At 29.8% G+C, this 21,650-nt stretch overlaps 1 protein-coding gene across 1 annotated transcript in view; it reads right to left on the bottom strand.

Annotated features, from left to right (window-relative positions):
- Nucleotides 1–21,650, bottom strand: part of LOC111635804 (condensin-2 complex subunit H2-like) — a 37,746-nt gene that overhangs the window by 7,070 nt on the left and 9,026 nt on the right. The window contains exons 8-11 of the mRNA XM_023380895.1: nt 17,649–17,809; nt 17,370–17,544; nt 17,127–17,254; nt 15,326–15,380 (exon numbers count right to left, since the gene is read on the bottom strand). Coding sequence (XP_023236663.1) covers nt 15,326–15,380; nt 17,127–17,254; nt 17,370–17,544; nt 17,649–17,809 — 519 coding nt within the window. The remainder of the gene's footprint in view (nt 1–15,325; nt 15,381–17,126; nt 17,255–17,369; nt 17,545–17,648; nt 17,810–21,650) is intronic.

Genomic DNA, 21,650 nt, shown 5'->3' with positions numbered 1-21,650 from the left:
CGGTTAATTAATAGTGTTTTTAGTGATGACGAAGAAAACATTGTTTAATTTATATTAATATGTATCACTTAAAAAAATTTTAATGAAGATATTTATCTTAATTATGAAAATATACTAGCATGTTTTTTAATTTTTGGAACCTAACCCTCCTTTTCGTATTAGTTCTTTGTTTCGTATAACATGGATTCGCATAACACAGCAATTTTTTGGAACGTAACTACCGTGTTATACGGGGGTTACCTGTATTCAACAATATTTATCAAACTCATTTGGAAATTATACATAATTGCCAGTAAGAGAAATTTAGTGAAATTTATCAAACTTATCAATATGATTGGTGATTATGCATTATAACAGGCAATTATGAATATCACTTTTACCATAACATATATATACCATATATTTGCACAGATAAGACGATAGTTGAATCATAAAAAAAAAAACCCAAAATCTGGGGTCGTCTTATAGGACAGATAGAAAAAAAATTAGACTGAAATTTATATAAATTAAAATCACTATAAAAAAACAAAAACTGTAATTATTTACTAATACAGAGTAGGGTATGTCCACAAAATAGAATAGCCCATACAATGTTTTTGTGAATAGTCAAGGTCATTACCTGAATGCCTGAATCAGTGCAAATGTTTGCAACAATAGCAAGGCAGTGCTGCCAGATGCAAGAAAAAATTTGTTTATTCAAAAAATTACGAATTGGATATAATTCCGTATATGCTATCCAGTATTACTATCAGATGATTATTGCTGATCTAAACTAAATTCATAGGCCGTTGATAGTTTGGTAATTGTCTTATAGGACAGATATATGCTAAAACTATAAAACTTTGATGATGAAAATTTATACCTCATCTTAACTGCGCAAATATACAGTAAATACAAACTAATCTCAGACTATAGTATCAAAATCATATCAAAAAATAATTATAGAATATTGCTAAATAATTTAAATATGTTTGAAATATTATTATACAATAATTTAAATATGTAACTTAAAATCAAGAATAAATTCTTAAAAATATGCAGAATTATGTAAAGTATTTTAAAATGTTTTTGAAATTTAATTCATTAAGCAAGCAGAAACATTACTTTTCAAAATAATAAACTATTTTTAATTATGTGAATAAGATGTGATTTTAAAATAATAAATAATTATCACTTGAAAAATTTTGAAATGATAGCAAAAGTTTTCAAGCAAAATTCAATTCCTCCATATGAAAGTTCAAGTAGGCTGTTTTTCTCATATTTAAAATAAAATAACAAATTAAAACAAAAAATACAAATGTTATAAGACAAAAATATTTCAGAAAATAAAAAACTCTACAAAGTTAATATGAATAAAATTGCCTGGCATTGCCTGGGTAAAAAATAAGAACAAACATTATTATTATTAGATTATTTTGTACTTCTAACCCTTTTATTATATTACATTATAGTGTTTGGTTTATATAACTACAAAGGTTTATCACACCAAGTGACCAATCTAATGCATTTTTAAATTCTTTAAATTGTGTACAGTAGAGAAATAAAGAATTTTTAAAATGTGTTAGAGTGGCCAATCAGTGTGATAAACCATTACATAAGATAACCTTCAAATACTATAAGACACATTAAAATGAAAACCATATAGAATTTGGTTATTTTAGCCTACCATTGTCATGTTTATTGTGATACTCAGATGGTATTAATTGGTACAATTTCTTTGGTCAAGTATTTCTTTTTTAATGTTAGCTGTAACAAACTGTTTCATTCACAGCCAAATATCAAATGATAATCTGTCAATAAACTCAAATTTCACAAAGAATGGACCAAATATTTAAACTTGGCACCCTTGAAAACCACTTAAACCATATTTTGTGCTCACTGGTAACCTCATTTAATTTTCCTATTCAAATGCCATTAAACGATTATATTGCTGGGACTGATAGGAAGAAGGGTGTGTTGTAGAAAGGGCTTGAAGAAAACTTGACCAAATGTAGTAGTTGATCTCCTCTTGGAAGACAGTATAGGTTGTGAGGCCCTGCATGTAATCGAAGTTGCTAACCCTAATGTCCAAAAGACTTCATATGACTAGCTTAAATAAAAAATTATTGTAAAAAAGTGAGAATAATTGCTTTTACGTGATCCCATAAAAAAAATTGGTGAAACCAGGTTGAAAAAGTGAAACTCAGTTTGTATGCAGCAGGTAATCTCCGAAACTACTCATCCAATTTCAAAAATTCTTTCACCAATATTTAGAATGGAACTTCAGGGTGGACATAGGCTGTATATTGTTCCGTTAAACATTCATATAAATTAAAAGATATAATCTAGGTTAAGGCTTTTATGTCCAACAGATGGCGCTATGAGTACAACGACCTAAGTTTGCTTTTCTGTGAGGCATTATGCTTTTCTGTGAAAATGAACTAAAGCAGATCATCTTCTATCTATCTATATAAATAAAAATGTAATGTTCGTTTGTTCCTACCGATTCCTTTGAAATTTTGACAACGCTGCAATCGAATATGCAGGTGTTTTTATATAATATACATGTCGAAATTCAACCCCACCGAAGGGAGATGGTTAAGATTAAGGTTTACGGTAAAGAACTCTGCTTCTATTTATACTATTTTAGATGCGGTTTTTTGCGTTTTTGATTGCATTTTAATAGGGTACGTCAACAGAATGTACACTAACAACAAATTTTTCGATGTTCCCCCCGTGGGGGAGAGAGACAGGATTAATGCTTACCGTGAAGAACTTGGCTTCTATGATACTATTTTAGATGCGGGTTTTTGCGTTTTTGATTGCGTTTTAATAGGGTACGTCAAGAGAATGTACACTAAAAAGAAATTTTTCGAAAAATTTCCCCCCACGGGGGAAGTGTTATAAATTTATAATAGATACATTTTGAGCCACAACAGAGTGGCGGGGTCTGCTAGTTAACTAATAAATCAGGATGATTTATAATCATCCTGATTATATGAAATATCTATGATGATATCAGGAGGAGGTGCAGGGTGTCCAGGTTTCATAGTTAAGCATGTCCTTGTAAAGATCGCATTTATAAAAAAATTATTAAAATTAATTTAGTTTATTTGGTTATGGCAATGCAATACNGATATTTATCTTAATTATGAAAATATACTAGCATGTTTTTTAATTTTTGGAACCTAACCCTCCTTTTCGTATTAGTTCTTTGTTTCGTATAACATGGATTCGCATAACACAGCAATTTTTTGGAACGTAACTACCGTGTTATACGGGGGTTACCTGTATTCAACAATATTTATCAAACTCATTTGGAAATTATACATAATTGCCAGTAAGAGAAATTTAGTGAAATTTATCAAACTTATCAATATGATTGGTGATTATGCATTATAACAGGCAATTATGAATATCACTTTTACCATAACATATATATACCATATATTTGCACAGATAAGACGATAGTTGAATCATAAAAAAAAAAACCCAAAATCTGGGGTCGTCTTATAGGACAGATAGAAAAAAAATTAGACTGAAATTTATATAAATTAAAATCACTATAAAAAAACAAAAACTGTAATTATTTACTAATACAGAGTAGGGTATGTCCACAAAATAGAATAGCCCATACAATGTTTTTGTGAATAGTCAAGGTCATTACCTGAATGCCTGAATCAGTGCAAATGTTTGCAACAATAGCAAGGCAGTGCTGCCAGATGCAAGAAAAAATTTGTTTATTCAAAAAATTACGAATTGGATATAATTCCGTATATGCTATCCAGTATTACTATCAGATGATTATTGCTGATCTAAACTAAATTCATAGGCCGTTGATAGTTTGGTAATTGTCTTATAGGACAGATATATGCTAAAACTATAAAACTTTGATGATGAAAATTTATACCTCATCTTAACTGCGCAAATATACAGTAAATACAAACTAATCTCAGACTATAGTATCAAAATCATATCAAAAAATAATTATAGAATATTGCTAAATAATTTAAATATGTTTGAAATATTATTATACAATAATTTAAATATGTAACTTAAAATCAAGAATAAATTCTTAAAAATATGCAGAATTATGTAAAGTATTTTAAAATGTTTTTGAAATTTAATTCATTAAGCAAGCAGAAACATTACTTTTCAAAATAATAAACTATTTTTAATTATGTGAATAAGATGTGATTTTAAAATAATAAATAATTATCACTTGAAAAATTTTGAAATGATAGCAAAAGTTTTCAAGCAAAATTCAATTCCTCCATATGAAAGTTCAAGTAGGCTGTTTTTCTCATATTTAAAATAAAATAACAAATTAAAACAAAAAATACAAATGTTATAAGACAAAAATATTTCAGAAAATAAAAAACTCTACAAAGTTAATATGAATAAAATTGCCTGGCATTGCCTGGGTAAAAAATAAGAACAAACATTATTATTATTAGATTATTTTGTACTTCTAACCCTTTTATTATATTACATTATAGTGTTTGGTTTATATAACTACAAAGGTTTATCACACCAAGTGACCAATCTAATGCATTTTTAAATTCTTTAAATTGTGTACAGTAGAGAAATAAAGAATTTTTAAAATGTGTTAGAGTGGCCAATCAGTGTGATAAACCATTACATAAGATAACCTTCAAATACTATAAGACACATTAAAATGAAAACCATATAGAATTTGGTTATTTTAGCCTACCATTGTCATGTTTATTGTGATACTCAGATGGTATTAATTGGTACAATTTCTTTGGTCAAGTATTTCTTTTTTAATGTTAGCTGTAACAAACTGTTTCATTCACAGCCAAATATCAAATGATAATCTGTCAATAAACTCAAATTTCACAAAGAATGGACCAAATATTTAAACTTGGCACCCTTGAAAACCACTTAAACCATATTTTGTGCTCACTGGTAACCTCATTTAATTTTCCTATTCAAATGCCATTAAACGATTATATTGCTGGGACTGATAGGAAGAAGGGTGTGTTGTAGAAAGGGCTTGAAGAAAACTTGACCAAATGTAGTAGTTGATCTCCTCTTGGAAGACAGTATAGGTTGTGAGGCCCTGCATGTAATCGAAGTTGCTAACCCTAATGTCCAAAAGACTTCATATGACTAGCTTAAATAAAAAATTATTGTAAAAAAGTGAGAATAATTGCTTTTACGTGATCCCATAAAAAAATTGGTGAAACCAGGTTGAAAAAGTGAAACTCAGTTTGTATGCAGCAGGTAATCTCCGAAACTACTCATCCAATTTCAAAAATTCTTTCACCAATATTTAGAATGGAACTTCAGGGTGGACATAGGCTGTATATTGTTCCGTTAAACATTCATATAAATTAAAAGATATAATCTAGGTTAAGGCTTTTATGTCCAACAGATGGCGCTATGAGTACAACGCCCTAAGTTTGCTTTTCTGTGAAAATGAACTAAAGCAGATCATCTTCTATCTATCTATATAAATAAAAATGTAATGTTCGTTTGTTCCTACCGATTCCTTTGAAATTTTGACAACGCTGCAATCGAATATGCAGGTGTTTTTATATAATATACATGTCGAAATTCAACCCCACCGAAGGGAGATGGTTAAGATTAAGGTTTACGGTAAAGAACTCTGCTTCTATTTATACTATTTTAGATGCGGTTTTTTGCGTTTTTGATTGCATTTTAATAGGGTACGTCAACAGAATGTACACTAACAACAAATTTTTCGATGTTCCCCCCGTGGGGGAGAGAGACAGGATTAATGCTTACCGTGAAGAACTTGGCTTCTATGATACTATTTTAGATGCGGGTTTTTGCGTTTTTGATTGCGTTTTAATAGGGTACGTCAAGAGAATGTACACTAAAAAGAAATTTTTCGAAAAATTTCCCCCCACGGGGGAAGTGTTATAAATTTATAATAGATACATTTTGAGCCACAACAAAGAGTGGCGGGGTCTGCTAGTTAACTAATAAATCAGGATGATTTATAATCATCCTGATTATATGAAATATCTATGATGATATCAGGAGGAGGTGCAGGGTGTCCAGGTTTCATAGTTAAGCATGTCCTTGTAAAGATCGCATTTATAAAAAAATTATTAAAATTAATTTAGTTTATTTGGTTATGGCAATGCAATACATGAGTAATCTAACAAAGAGGAGGTATCCTGGGAAGACTTTTATGTAAAGCTGGCCCCTATTTAGGTGTTACTAATCTGAAGAAAACCCAGAAAACTCCACACTGTTGGTCTGTTGGTGATGCACAAACCCACAATTGCTTACCAGTTTTCAGTGGTTTTATAGACTTGATTGTTGGAGAGTACTTATTGGGTCTCAATTTGAAAAAATTGTAGAACTATAAATTCCCACTGTCATCTGTCTGTGTCCGTTAATTTTGAGAACAGAGTTAGATAGATAAACATCGAGACCTGACATGGAAAGCTTAAGAGCTGGAGGCATTGATTAACTATATATGAACTTCTGGTTTGCACTGCAAGTCACATTATTTCAATTCAAGAATTTTCTCCCGAACAGAGTTAGAAACATAACCAGCACGACTCTATTGCTAATAGGAAGAGTATGATGTACAGGAACAAAACACTATTCCATTCCACACACAGGCAAGTGCTATGTGCTACATGTCGCATTAATGGTGTAATGGCATGTCTATTTGCATTATGTCATTGTCATAGTAATTAAATGAATATAATATATATTTTTTAAAATTATATCCTTTCTTTTTGTAAGAATTATATTTAGTTTATTATTTTCTTAAATTATTTAACTCTTTTCACTTCTTGTTTTTTCTTTTTTTCTTTTAACCACACTCTGCTACCATGTTAATGTTTTGCTGTGTTTCTTATAAATAAAGACACTTTCAGTTTTAATCCAACAACATTTACTTGTAAGTTATTNCCAAATCGAATGCAGATAGAAATTGATATATAGAAATCTAATCAATATTTTGGGGTGGGATGTACGACATTATTGAAGTTAGAAGTATGTATACTTAACTACCAAGTTTTCTAGGAATTAGTCAAATGGCTTAAGCATGCATAGAGAACAAACACCCTCAGTTATATATACAGATTTCCCTCATATAACATGGTAGATATGTTCTAAAAAAGTGCCATTATGCAAATCCATGCTATACGAAACTAAGGACTAATGCAAAACATAGGGTTACATTCCAGAAGTTAGCAAAAGTATACTATTCTTTTTCATTACTAAAAGAAATATGTTTATTAAAGCAATCAATTAACTAACAATTACAATAAAATAATTACAAATAATTAACTAACAATTAGAATTAAAAGTACTGTTAATATTAATTTTAGTTAAATGAAAGTGTTTTCTTTTTTCAAAGCATCATTGTCTTCTGAACTTTTTTGTTAATTTAATGATCAGAAATATCAGCAATGTCTTCATTATTTTATTTTTATTATAATTTTCTATGGACCACAAAATAATAATATGTTATTAATTGAGAATTTGTTCTAGTGGGTCACATTTGTTCAGTCGAGTACTAAGTGATTTTTTCCAGAACTTGTTCTCAAATATCAAATTGTTCAAGTATTGAAATACTGCTGTATTTCATTCATCAGTTTTATGAATGATTACTTTTCTACAGTTAAATATAAGTTTAATAATACTTACCTAAAAATGTTTAAATAAACTTCACTAAATGCAAAGATTAATCTATAAAAACAAATCTATAAAAAATAGTGTGACAGTCTTAAAGACTAAAATCTGAAAACAACAACAATGACACCTGGCTCATAGGAAAGCTAGGACAAGGAAGAAAAAATTGTACTATCACTTTTCTTTAAAGTAAACCTGACAAAAGGCACAAAACAAATTAAAAATTTCAATATTTTAAAATCCATGAGCAAATTTGAGACAAAAGTGCACTTACTTGAATAAAAAAAAGATCAAATAATGAAGTTTCCACTTAAAAATTGTGAAATTTTGTATGGAGGATTTCCAAAACTGTGTTAGAGCAAAATCATGTTGTATGAGGGATACCCATATAGATATATTCTTTGGCTTTTTTATATATTTTATCCTGATAATTTTATAACTAAAGAATAAAACATTTAATTACAGAGCTAATCAACAATCTGACGACAAAAAATTTAACTTTTTTTGTCGTCAGATTGTTAAATCTGACAAAAATAACAATTTTTAATTCTTCTTTATTTTGAAATTTTATTTTTGAAATATTAAACTATATATAAAATGTTTGATTCTATGTATATTAAAGTTCTTGACATAACATACATAATCTATGTATGTTATGTCAAGGAGATTTTTGTTAGCTGAACTCCTCATAGATTTCTCAGCAAATTTGAAGAAATTGATTATAAATATAAACAACTTAACTACACAAGATACATTACAATAACCCACCTTCGGAAATTGACGATGGGTTATTGAAGAAATTGATTGTTTATAAATAGGATTGGGTCTGTGAATGTACACTAAACTTTTTTCTCAATCTATATGTTATGGAGATAGTGGGTCCCAAAGTTTTGAAATTTCCCTATCACTTTGTATAATTAATAACAACTTTTTTCAACATTAAAATTTTGCAACAATTCAGTGTTGGGTTCATCAAGCCACCTGTGTATATAGTTTATAAAGAAACATGTGGCCCTGATATAAGACCTGCTTGATAAGATCCATGCTTTATCCCACAGGTACTGGAATTGTCTGCTAGTAATATATAGCCATTTTGAGAATCACTGATACACATTACACCATTATAAAATTTCAAAATACAAACTTTCTCAACAATAGCTAAATATTTTTTGCTTTGTCTGATTTTTACATATTATTCTTGCTTTGTATGTTTATTTTGAAACTATTAATCTTAAAGTAAAACCTTGTTATTTTAAAACTCAACACATCAAAAACAAAAATTAAAATTTTCAGAACTTTTTTAAATCAAAGTTTTTGTAATTCTGAATAAAATTATGACATTATCTTATATAATTTTACCAGTTCATTTACATATGCATTAATATTACAAGTTATAACTTAGTAATTTAAGCTATTTCAAAAAAAACTTGTCAGTTGGCATATACTTAACGAAAACAGTGAAAATTACATTCAAAGCAAGACCTGAAAATAATATATGAAAGAAGCTTAAGTGCTTCAATAAGAATTACTGCAAATTTCATCTAGAAGATCAATAGAATTCTATGAAGAATTCATAGAATTCTATATTCTATGAAGAATTCTATGAAGAATTCATTATCTTGAGTTTGAGATTAGAAAATCATGTAATCTGATGAAAACAAACTCTACTACTGGTTAAAGCTATAAGTATCATGAATATGCATGTGTATTTAAAAATCTTTGAAATTATTGAAACAACAGATTTTGTGAAAAATGTCCAAAATAATTAAATGCCTAAGAGATTTCTTCCATAAAAATAAAAAAATAAAAGGAATTCTCTCTTCATTGACAATGTGTACAATGTCTGAATGATCTTGAACAGCAATAAATCAACAATGTATAATTGATAAAACTGAATTTGCCACATGGGCATGGAAACTTTCTTATAAACACATAATATGATGAAAGATTTTAAATTAAACAATATTTTTGCAAGTCATCGGACCAGATAGTGACTTTGAATTTGTTAATGTTTTGCTGTGTTTCTTATATATAAAAACACTTTCAGTTTTAATCCAACAATGTTTACTTGTAAGTTATTAAAACAAAAGAATACACTGAGACTTGGCTCTGCTTAATGTACACCTCTAGTCTCTTAACTCTGGAGCCAACTGACCACAGCGCCCCTAGTATTCTCTCTGATTTTTTACTTACTAAATTAAATACTCCCAACACTCTCCTTTAAGCTAAAAACCAAAGAGAATGCAAATCTCTGAGGATCAATCCTTTCTAATCCACTCCCAACCTGCTCTTGAGTCCCAGGTCAACAATAAGGTGCTTGAACCAGAGAAGTTCTTTTGTTGATTCACATGCAGCTATCAGTTCTGCTTCAGTTGAAGACAGTGAAATGGTAGCTTGCTTTTGACTGCCCCAACCCACTGTGTTTCCCAGTACTTTAACTACATATCCAGTAGTGGATTTTTGATCACTTAGATCTCCTGCATGATCAGAATCACTAAATACTTCAAGTAATTCACTTCTGTCGCCCATCAACACCAATCCATGGTTCACAGTTTCCTTTAGATAGCAAAAAATACATTTAACAGTCCAATGTACTAGACAGGGATGCTCACAAAACTGACTTAATTTATTCACTGATCACGCCTGGTTCATGTTGCGAAATAAAATAGTGCACCAATTGCTTCTCTGTAGGGTACATGCACTTGTTCTACTTCCCTTTTGTATATTTCTTTTCTTTCCATGGGTTTACTTATTGACTTGCAGTCACCCATATTGAATTTGTGTAGGATCCTTTCAAGATAGTTTTTTGTTTCAATAAAATTTTGTCAGTTTTGATGTGTATTTCAATTCCTAGAAAATGCTCAAGTGTTCCTTCTACTATTTCAAATTCTGACATCAATTCCTCTAGAACAGCGATTCCCAACCTGTGGTACGCGTACCCCTAGGGGTATGCGATAGTTTGTTTGGGGGTACAGAAAAAAGTTAGTTATTATGGCAGAAAAAATAATATATTATGTATCACAAACTAATAGTATTAAAAAATTATTAGGTAAAAATGTTCCTTGCAACAATCACAACTTTATTATGTATTTTTTCATTTAGTTTTTTTCTTTAATTTAAAGTTACAATATATAAAATTAACAATACGGGTACTCACTAAATTTCTTAAATGAGGGGTACAATCTAGAGATATGACATGTCACGGGGTACACTAATGAAAAAAGGTTGGGAACCACTGCTCTAGAAGATTCTGTACTTCTTCTGCATCTTTACCTGCAATTAATCTGTCATCCACATACAGTACTAACATGGTTAGATCTTTTTCTGTTCTTTTGATATACAAACAGTGGTCTGTTTGACTTAACCTATATCCTTTTTTAATTAGAAAGGTTCATTCATTCCAACATCAAGGTGCTTGTTTTAGACAATATAAACTCTTGTTTAGAGTGCAAACTCTCCCAGTTCCATCATCAAAGCCTTCTGGTTGACTCATATAAATCTCTTTCTTCAGATCTCCATGCAAGAAGGCTGTTTTCACATCAAACTGCTTTAACAGGAGTCCCTGATTTATTGCTATTGAGAGTACAGTTCTGATTGTCTCAAACCTTGCCACTGGTGAGAATGTTTCCTTATAGTCTATACCTTGTTTCTATGTATATTCCTTGGACACTAGTGGAGCTTTATATCTCTCAGTTGAACCATCTGGTTTTCTTTTAATTTTAAAAATCCACTTACTATCAATAGTTTTCCTGTCATTTGGTAGCCACTAATTCCCAGGTCTTGTTCTTTATTAGAGCACAGAATCCTTCTTTCATTGCTGCTAACAATGGTGTCTTTCATTTGATTGTACTGCTTCAAACACAGTGAGTGGTTCTGCAATCTCAGCTATGTTTGCACTTGGCAGCTCATGTACTTGAAACAGTTTATACTCTAAGTTTCTCTATTTCTCAATTTTGCTTTGTAGTCTTCCTTGTCATTTGTTGTATTTTCTTTTTCTGGTTGCATTTACACTTGTAATTCAGTTTCTTCACTAGTATAACAAGAGTGATTATTTATTTCACTTTTATCCACATCCATTTTCAGTTGTGTTGTTGCTGTTAGTTCCTTGTCAAAGACAACATCTCTGAAGATTCCAACCGTTCCTCCAACTAAATCTCTGTATCCTTCTATATTTTGATCATATCCTACAAAGATCACTTCCTTGCACTTTGGGTCTAATTTTTGTCTTCTAGCTTCAGGAACATGTATGAAAAATCTGGAGCCAAACACACACAAATAATCAATATGGATTCTCTTTCTTGTTAATATTTCAATTGGGGTTATGTCTGTGACATTGCTTTTTCCTGTCAAATTGATGACATGAACTGCTGTATGTATTGCTTCAGCCCACAAGTTTTTGTCAAGTCCTATTGCATAAAGCATGGATCTTGCTAGCTCAACTACTATTCTATTATCTCTTTCTATTTTCCCATTTTGTTCAGGAGAATATCCTATTGTTGTCTGATAACAGATGCCTTACACTCCAAGTAATTGGACAATTTTTGATTCACAAACTCACATCCTCTATCAGTACAAATAGCTTTCACTGTTTTTCCTGTTTGATTCTCTATATATGCTATGAAGTTCTTTACTTGGTCAGATGCTTCTTCTTTTGCTTTTAGTGTTTTTACAGCTCAAAAATTTGCAAAATCATCTCTGAACAGGATGTAGTATTTGGAGCCACCTATAGAACTAATTTCCATTGGTCCTCCAATATCCACATGAATCAATTCTCCTATTTCTTGAGTGCTAGTTTTACTTTTGCTAAAAGGCAACTATGAGTTTTTCCCATCATGCAGCCTTTACATGGTGCATTCAAGTTATAACACCTCCGATTTTTTTCTCACAAACTAATCAAATGAAAACTGTGAAATTTGTGTCACTTCTCAACATAATCTCCCTGCAGCTGTACACATTTTTCACAATGTCGATGCCATAATTCCATGGCCACTGTGAATGCTTCTTTAGGAGTCTGGTTTGACCACTGGAAAATCGCTGATGCAATAGCAGCATGGCTAGTGAATGTGCGACCACGTCTTCATGCAGGATTGTGTGCACAGATCCCATGGAAATGCCAACTTTGGAGGCGATGTGTTCCAAACTCATTCAGCGATCCTCCAAAACAACTTTCTCCATTCGCTTGATCATGTCGTCAGACTGGCTGGTGCGAGGCTGAGATTGTCTTGGTTTGTTGTCATACGACATTCTATCTTCTTTGAACTGTCACACCCATAAATGCACATTAGACACATCCATGACACCATCACCACATGTCTCACTCAACTGGCGATGGATTTCAATTGGTGTCACACCACTTGAATGGAAAAAATGAATGATTCTTGTAATGAAAACATTGCCATTTTAAGTATCAAAAACAGTCCTCACTCTCACCATTGCCGCTAGAGTTCTGTGTGCCATACGGTGCTGCCATCTCTGTCACGCATTCACAACAAGTGCACACTTATTTTAAAACAATCTGTTTCCAGTCCTGAGAAAAAAAAAATCATAGGTGTTATAACTTGAATGCACCTCGTACAGATATCATCTTCACATTTATTAGTCACCTGAATTTCCATTTGCTTTAATACATCTTTTACATGTCATTTATTCTGATGTGCCAGTCTTTCATGCCACAGTTGCAAGGGGTCAATGGCATTCACTACATGTACTTCTTCCTCTTGGGTTACTACTGTCATAAGCATGTGGTACAGTCTTCCAACTTTTAAACCTTTAGCCACAATTTGTCTGTTTCTTTTTAGAAGACATTTTTCATTATCAGACTCATAAGTGAATCCTTTCTCAACTAATGTTGTGATAGAGAGTAAATTTCTTCCACATTTGAGTACGTGAAGAACTCTTGTTAGCTCTGCACATCTGCTGAGAGAAAATTTCACAGCTATGGAATCTTCTCCAATAGCCAGCATTTCAGAATCATTTCCCACTTTTATCACTATAGGAGAGGTGTATTGTTTGTATTCTTTGAACCATTCTTTCCTGCTTGTCATATGATAAGTAGTTGCACTATCAGCAATCCATATATCTAGTTTGGATTGCATTTGATTTCTTCCAGTGACCAATGCTTCAGTTTCTTCTTGGTTTACTACACTAACGTTAACTCCTTTTTCCTTTTTGCACTTTTTGGCAATGTGTCCTTTCATTCCACAGATTCTGCAGATAGTACAACATTGATTTTGTTTGTGTCCTGGCTTATTGCATCCAAAACAAACTATACCAGTTGTTGTTTTTCTTCCTCCGTTCCCTTTTCAGTTTTTCCAGTTTCCCTTTTTACTGTATCTGCTGTTACATTGTAGAGCCTCAGCCTGTCCATTGTCTTTCTCAATCTCTCCCTGTTTAAGCCTGGACTCTTCCAGTTTTAATCTTGCCATCAGAGTCTCAAGATTTCTTCTGTTCTCATCCATAGATTCCCATGCTGTCACAAAGTGTTTATGTTCTGGGGGGAAGGACTGTGATTATTTTGCATACCACTGAATCTTCTGTTTTGTCAAGATTCTCAGTTTTTCTCTTATTCCTTCTAATCTAGAAAACATAGATGTTATAGATTCTCCATCTTCACATTTAAACAAGTGATATTCCTTTAGTGCAATTTCCTTTGACAGATATGACTTTTTCTCATACATAAGTAGTTTGTTCCACATTTCATTTGATGTCTTACAATTTCTTATTGCTGAAAGTGCTCTCCTGTTACTGTACTGCCTATCACCAATTTGGCAGGTTTTTTTTGCTCTGGACCATATCAACAACTTTTTCTCATATTTTTCTTTCTCTATTGTACTAACATTGTTGCCAGGGTGTTCTGGCTTTTTATGTATTCCAGTTACAACTTCCCAGCAGTCCTTGCTGTCTAGTAATATTTTAACTTGAAACTTCCAGTTTTTCCAATTATTTTTCATAAATTTTTCTATACTTATATTCACTGTTTCCATCTCCAAGTATTTAGCAATTAATTTTAAATGAGCTAGAGAAACAAAGGAGCTGACTTACACATGGTAATGGAGGCATTTTGTTGAGTCTAGTCTGGCACATCAAAATGGTGACTCAGTTGTTCTTGACGAATCTGATGACTTCTGTGTCAAATCTTTAGTCACAACCACACTCTGCTACCATGTTAATGTTTTGCTGTGTTTCTTATAAATAAAGACACTTTCAGTTTTAATCCAACAACATTTACTTGTAAGTTATTAAAACAAAAGAATACACTGAGACTTGGCTCTGTTTAATGTACACCTCTAGCCTCTTAACTCTTGTGCCAATTGACCGCAGTGCCCCCTTACATTCTCTCTGGTTTTTTATTTACTAAATTAAATTCTCCCAACAGAATTTTATTCTACACGTATTTCGAATTATCCAAACTAAAATACATGCAAAATCCTATTCTCTTAGCTGGAGGATTAGAGTTGACATTGAATTACGTGATACTTCAAATTATCCAATATTGAAATAAATGAGATTTTATTGTACTCTATAATGATATGATCTTGATGTTTAGCACAGAATTATTATTTAAAAACTGAAATATCGTCTAATTATGTAATTTATTTATTTGCATTAAAACTATAAATGACAACATATCTAATGATAAATAAATAACTAATTTTGTAAATGTAAAAAAAGTTTTAAATTAAATTTTATTATTATTAAATACCATTATCATCCCATTGATTTTCATCTTCCATTTCAACATCTTTTTCCTCAGGAATCTATTAATTAAAAAATTTCTGTTTTCATAAAAAATGATATATTTGAATGCATATTAAATACTGAAGGCAATGTAAATTTTTCAGATTTAAAAATATGCAAAAAAGTAAATTTTGGAAATTTAAAATGCAATGCAGTTGAGAAAACATTTCTGCAAAACTTTCAGGAGTAAAAGAACACAAAATTAAATCATAAAAATAAAACTAATTCTAAAATAATCATAAAATTAAAATAAAGAAATTTAACTTTCAAAATGAATATATTTCAGATTTATTATTATTTTTTAATTTCTAAATATATTTGAGACTTAAGCTATAAACTAATGGTAAGGTGTTATTCATTTTAATAAACAATTAACAACATTTAGAAAATAAATCAATAATAAAATTGCATGGTGAAATTTATAAATAAAAAAATATTAATTGCAATGTTTTTTTTAAATTAATGAAAATGAACTAGTATATCAATTTGTCATTTTATGGTGAGTTATAAGAAAATTTTGTATTATTAATTAATATTGATAATATACATATGTTAAATAATACGAGTTAAATTCTTTCTGGAGCACATTAAATGAATACACTTAGCAAATCTGCAATATGGCCTTCAGAGTTCCTTCTGAAATAAGGTGTGGTCTTCTGATTATAAAGGTTTCCCACTTCTGCTCTAACATAAGACCCTTATCACAGATGATACACCTATTAGTTTCCAATATGTTTTAAATACGATCATTTTACAAATATTGCAATCAAATATTTAATTGTAATAAATAAATAAATAATTTTTAAGACTTAACATAAATTTAAATTATTTATTATTATTATTATTATTTGAAAATAATTAACTGAATGAAGAAAACTGTGAATAATTTATAGAATGTAAACAATAGATAATTAAAAGACAAGAGTATGGAAACTATTAAAATGCAATAATAATATTCAAATAATTTCATTCCAAATAATTCATTAATGGATCATTTAGTATATTTTTTGTTATGTTTCTTACACCTGATCTTCCATGTTTAGCAGTAGTCATCAAATAATTAAGCCAGTCACATGTTACATCAGAACATTTTTCAATTACTTTTTGTTAATGATAGTGATTAACAAGTTATTTTAATATTGTTTGAACTAATGAACTAAAGTACTGAATATTAGCTGAATTTTGTTAATTTTATAGTTTTATAAAAATATGTGCAATTGTTACACAATAAATAATTAGAAAAAAATAAAGTTAAAATATTTAAATTATGAAAAAAATAATAGTATTATCATTAATAACTTACCAGAATAATAATAATAACAGATTTAGAAGTGATTTTTTTTCATACAACATAAGATATTATTTGTAAATTTTCATCGGATGGAGATTATTTTTAAATAAAGTTGAAGAGTCTGCCCAAAAGGGACCACCATTTATTATTTCTGTGTTCCAGACAATACACATTCTTGGCAACACATTCTTTTGGGCAGACTCTTCAATTTTATATAAGATATTATATAATAATTATAATTATATATAATAATATAATCATTTTCAATTGTATTAAAAACAACTTAATAACCTACATTAATGCCTTACCATTAATTACAGCTAAATATCTCAAGTCAATATACTTTCAATCATATTTTAAAGCTAGTCAAACGTTATTTAACTTATTTTTCTCAACAAATCAAGAGAAGAAGCTTCACATAGCACATGATTTTTTTAATGTGTGGTTTTTTCATAAAGATATTTTTCAACCCTACCTGCTTCTTCCGTTCAAATTTCCAAAATTTCTCTCGATTTTTTGTTTCATTCCAATAAATATATTCAACTTCAATCACTTCTGGTACTTTTAAATAATTTTTTGGGAATTTTGGTACATGTGAAAAATCTGAAAAACAAATAATCTAATAAAACAGAAATTTTCCTGATTAAACAAAAATAAATAAATAAATCTTAGAAAACAAACACAAATAAATAAACATAAAGTAAACAAATAATCATACAGGCTTTTGCACAAAATTCTGCAACGGGAGGGAGTCGGGCTGGTTTTTTTTGTTTCTTTTTATTCTTAGGTTTCTTTTGTTGCAACTTCTTTGACATTCTTATTGTTTTCCCTTTACCAATGACTAATTGTTGCTTATCCTCATGAGGATCTTCTTTTTTCCATGAATCAATTTTCTTATAAAATATATGAAATATGTTAATTAAACAATATCTAAATACTTAACACTTGATGAAAGGAAAACTAGAAATCACTGATAGTTTATCTAAAGAAAACTTACTGTTTTTGCAGCTGCATCAGATAATAATTTTTGTACTCTAGCAGATCTCCTAAGAGATTTTGGAGTTTCTTTTGAAACAGGATTAGAACTTTTATTTATAGTCTGGTTTTGAACTTCATCATTGTTCTGATTGTGATGATCTTCAGCAATGTCATCATTTGCTAAAGTAAAAACACAAACTTTAAATTATATTAATAGTATATATAAATTAAAATATTTAAAGAATTCTTTGTTTTTGCATTGTATTATTCACATAAAATTTCAAACTTTGTAATGACGTCTGTATAGATATGAGTCACTTCACAATAGAGGTCCCATAAGATTATAATATAGGTACACCTCGCCTTACGTTGGTAACTGGTTCCAGGAGAGGCGAGGTAAGTCAAATTTACTTGTCTCTAAATCTACTTGTTACTAGGCTAAACCGTAAATTACCATTCCCAGTTCTGTATTTTATTTATTAATGCATTTTTAATAATATATGTTAATAAGGATCTATTTTAAGCTTACAAACAAATAAATTTTAGTTTTTAATATAGTACAGAAAAAAGTAATCTAAATTTACGAATACATGTACTGTAAATACAGTACATACTTGTAAATGTATATATTTTAATATGATTTTATGTGCTTTAAATGTTTTTCTAGTGATCTTACGACTTCAATATTTATGGCGGACAGACATAAAGTCAAATAAAATGACTTAAACTTGATTTTTATTTTTCCATATACTTTTTTGACAAATGATGTATAATCAGGAACAACGTAACGCGAAACAACGTAAGTTGAGGTATACCTGTAAAGCTAAAAAATTTGTAGCAGCCTGTACCTTTTCTTTGTTTTTATACATAAATATTTGTCATTGTGTTACATATAGCTGAGATGAATGGTATCAGACTATACTGTAACAGTTTGTCTAAATATACTCTATGTTGTTTGTTTAAAGACCCATATTCCTCAGAGCATATCCTGCCATTAAGCAGTAAATAATTATATTTTACATAATTTAGCTTATTTTAAAAGATATAATTTAAATGAATAAATGAATATAATAGTTAATATTAAAGTTCTTTAAGTAAAAATTGAGAGATATCCTTTCATGTAATTGAAGAATATTTACATTTGAAAATTTGGAAATTACCATTATCTGAGTTAATTCATTCCTTATGACAAATGATTTTAATTCAAGAAACAATGATATGTTATTATAGTATAAAAATAAATGACCTGTGAAAAATATACTGTACCCTACAATTTAAATAAAAATTTTTATTCAAGGCAGCTGCCTAACATGATTTTTAGCATCTCTTTTCTGCCAATTTTTATTTCTTTTTAGCACTCTTCACTCCCCCATTTTTAAACCATTTTTAGCATCCTAACAACCTATTCTGAATAAACAAATTGCATAAATAAGTACAGTAAGACCCCACTTAACACAGGGGATGCATTCCTAGACAACAAAGCACTAAACAAAACAGTGCTAAATGAGGTCATTTTAACAGAGTAAATAGGGAAAGGGGAGCACGCAACCAAAAATAAATAGATTTTACTTTAATTTTAAGTTATTTTTATATTAATTTGCATAATAATATATGTTAAATAACACACAAACATATGCACATAGAAATGTAAAGTTCATTTTTTGTGATGAAGGTCCTGGCTTTTCTGAATTCTTGTTTTTTGAAGTTGTGTAGTTTCATTTGTTGCTTTTTTTTCTTTACTTAAGCAAATGTCAGTAGAAGAAGATCGCATCCAAAATGCCTCATTTTGCATTTGCACTCCTTTCAAAATCTGGACCATTCACTACAATATGATCAACAATTTCGGTTATCATTACCAAACTTTTATTAAGGAAATCTATAGCAAGTTCTTTGGGTTCTTCATTTTCAGAATCACTATTTTCCAGTTCTACATGAATTCCTTGTTCTTCCAGTTCTTGAAGGTCGTTGTTGGTAAGGCTCTCACCAGAAACCTGCAGTAAATCCTCAATATCCTGCTCGTCTACATCTCCTAGTCCTGCTGTATCAATTAGGTTGACAATTTAGTCAACCTAACGATACAGTGGTAGGATCTTCTCACTGAGAATTCTCAAATACCTTCACCCATAACTTCTTCCACACTCCGTTCATGCATTTATCAGTTAATTCTTGCCAAGTGAAGTCAATATTTCCTATAGCATCCATGATGTTATATTTTTTTCAAAATTGCACAAAACAAGCATAGATTTAAGGGAAGTACAGCACTGACGAATTGTCTTAAAACTTTTAAAGCTTAAAACCTTTCGCTGATTGGTTCGTGTCCATAAATAATTGTTTTCTATACGAATCAATGAAATGCTGCAATAATTTGAATCAGCATAAATTTTGAGCTTTCTTTTAGGCCTTGAGCAGACCACGTTATATTGAATCAGCATTAAGCAAGGTCTTACTATGCATACCTGAGTTCATGTTAAAACTTTTTACTACTAAAAAAACTTTTATTACTATTATTAAAAATTATTATTAATAAGTAGTAATAATTTTGTAGTATTATTAATTTTTTCATTTTTGGCTCTTTCCACCCTATTAGCACTAAGAGAACCTTTTTCTCTTATCCATCATAGGTCATTAGTTACACTAGGCTCATAATGGGTTGTGACCAATTGGTGACAGAGACATCCTGACCCTGACTATTATCAAAAAATCCCCATGAAAAATTCTTGGGGCTTTTCAACCCACCAGATTCAATTGATGCATCTTAACTGCCTTGGTCATTTGGCCATTATTAGATGATTATTAGTTTATGCAGTGATATCAGAGTTCTTAGTTTTACTCATTAATTTTTTCTGTAATAGTTTTTAAATGAGTGTGATAAATTAAATATATTATATTTACAAAATAATTCTACAGAAATAAGCACCTAAACTCCATCATTATTAGATTTTCTTTCTATTTATATTAACATATAATATAATTTGAAAGCATATTATTTATTAATGATGAAAAAAAAAACAGTATGATAATATATATAAAATTTTATTAGAATACAAAAATTCTTACATATTCATCTAATTTCAAAAAATTTTAGAAAATAAAAATGATTGTAACTTTCCAATTTATTATAATCAAGAAAAATGGTTTTATCATATAAATGAAGTATAAATAATATCAAGCGAACAACTGGATTCCTTTATCAGGCTATTATGGCTAAATAATATGCAATTTGGCAATCTTGTTAAATATAATAATTATTAATTACTGTATTTAATCTCATATAAGACAATCTTGATTATATAGGACAAGGTGTGACTTTAAAGATCAAAATAAAAAAATTAGATTTATTAATACAATTCTAATTTTATTCTGTTTAATCACAAATAAAATATCAAATAAACGTAAATTCACACATTGTCCCACAAAAATTACTGGCATTTTAAACTTTAAGGAAAAATCTTGTAAAACCGACAACATAATTTGTTCATGTAAAACTGGACAATCGAAAACCTTTTTGCCAATTCTTAACAGTCTAATCCACTCTCTGGCGATTACATTTATGAGTTTCTTCAAATTCTGATTTCTGAATAATCATGTTTTCGTATGGGAATGGATTAAAACTTATATTGAGCTCCTGTGTGATTTTGGAATTTCAATTCAGAATTCAATTCAAAAGCTTTGCCTTTCCTATTGCTATTTATCTTTACTACTGACAATACACAAGAACGAACAAACAACTCAGATAAAATAGTTTTGTTTTTAAACACCAGAGGGTGAGCCACCCAGTAAAAATTGCAAATAGACAATTCACAAAAATTATTGAAAAAATGCAAAGAATCTTTCGTTCATGCATATAGGATGACCTAGCATTTAGAACTATATCGTATATTTACAAGCCCTACTGAGGAGGCAAGTAAACTGGCGAAATGCATTTAGGGATAAATGTGATGTAACAAAAAAGTGTTTTTCTCTCTACAAAAACCTGGTTTGGTTTTTTAACCTTTTAAATTCTATTTCATTTTTTAATAAA

Source organism: Centruroides sculpturatus, unplaced genomic scaffold, assembly GCF_000671375.1.
Source record: "Centruroides sculpturatus isolate CEXI.00-Female unplaced genomic scaffold, Cexi_2.0 scaffold881, whole genome shotgun sequence".
NCBI classification, from domain to species: Eukaryota; Metazoa; Arthropoda; class Arachnida; order Scorpiones; family Buthidae; genus Centruroides; species Centruroides sculpturatus.
This window is presented reverse-complemented; position numbering and strand designations above follow the sequence as displayed.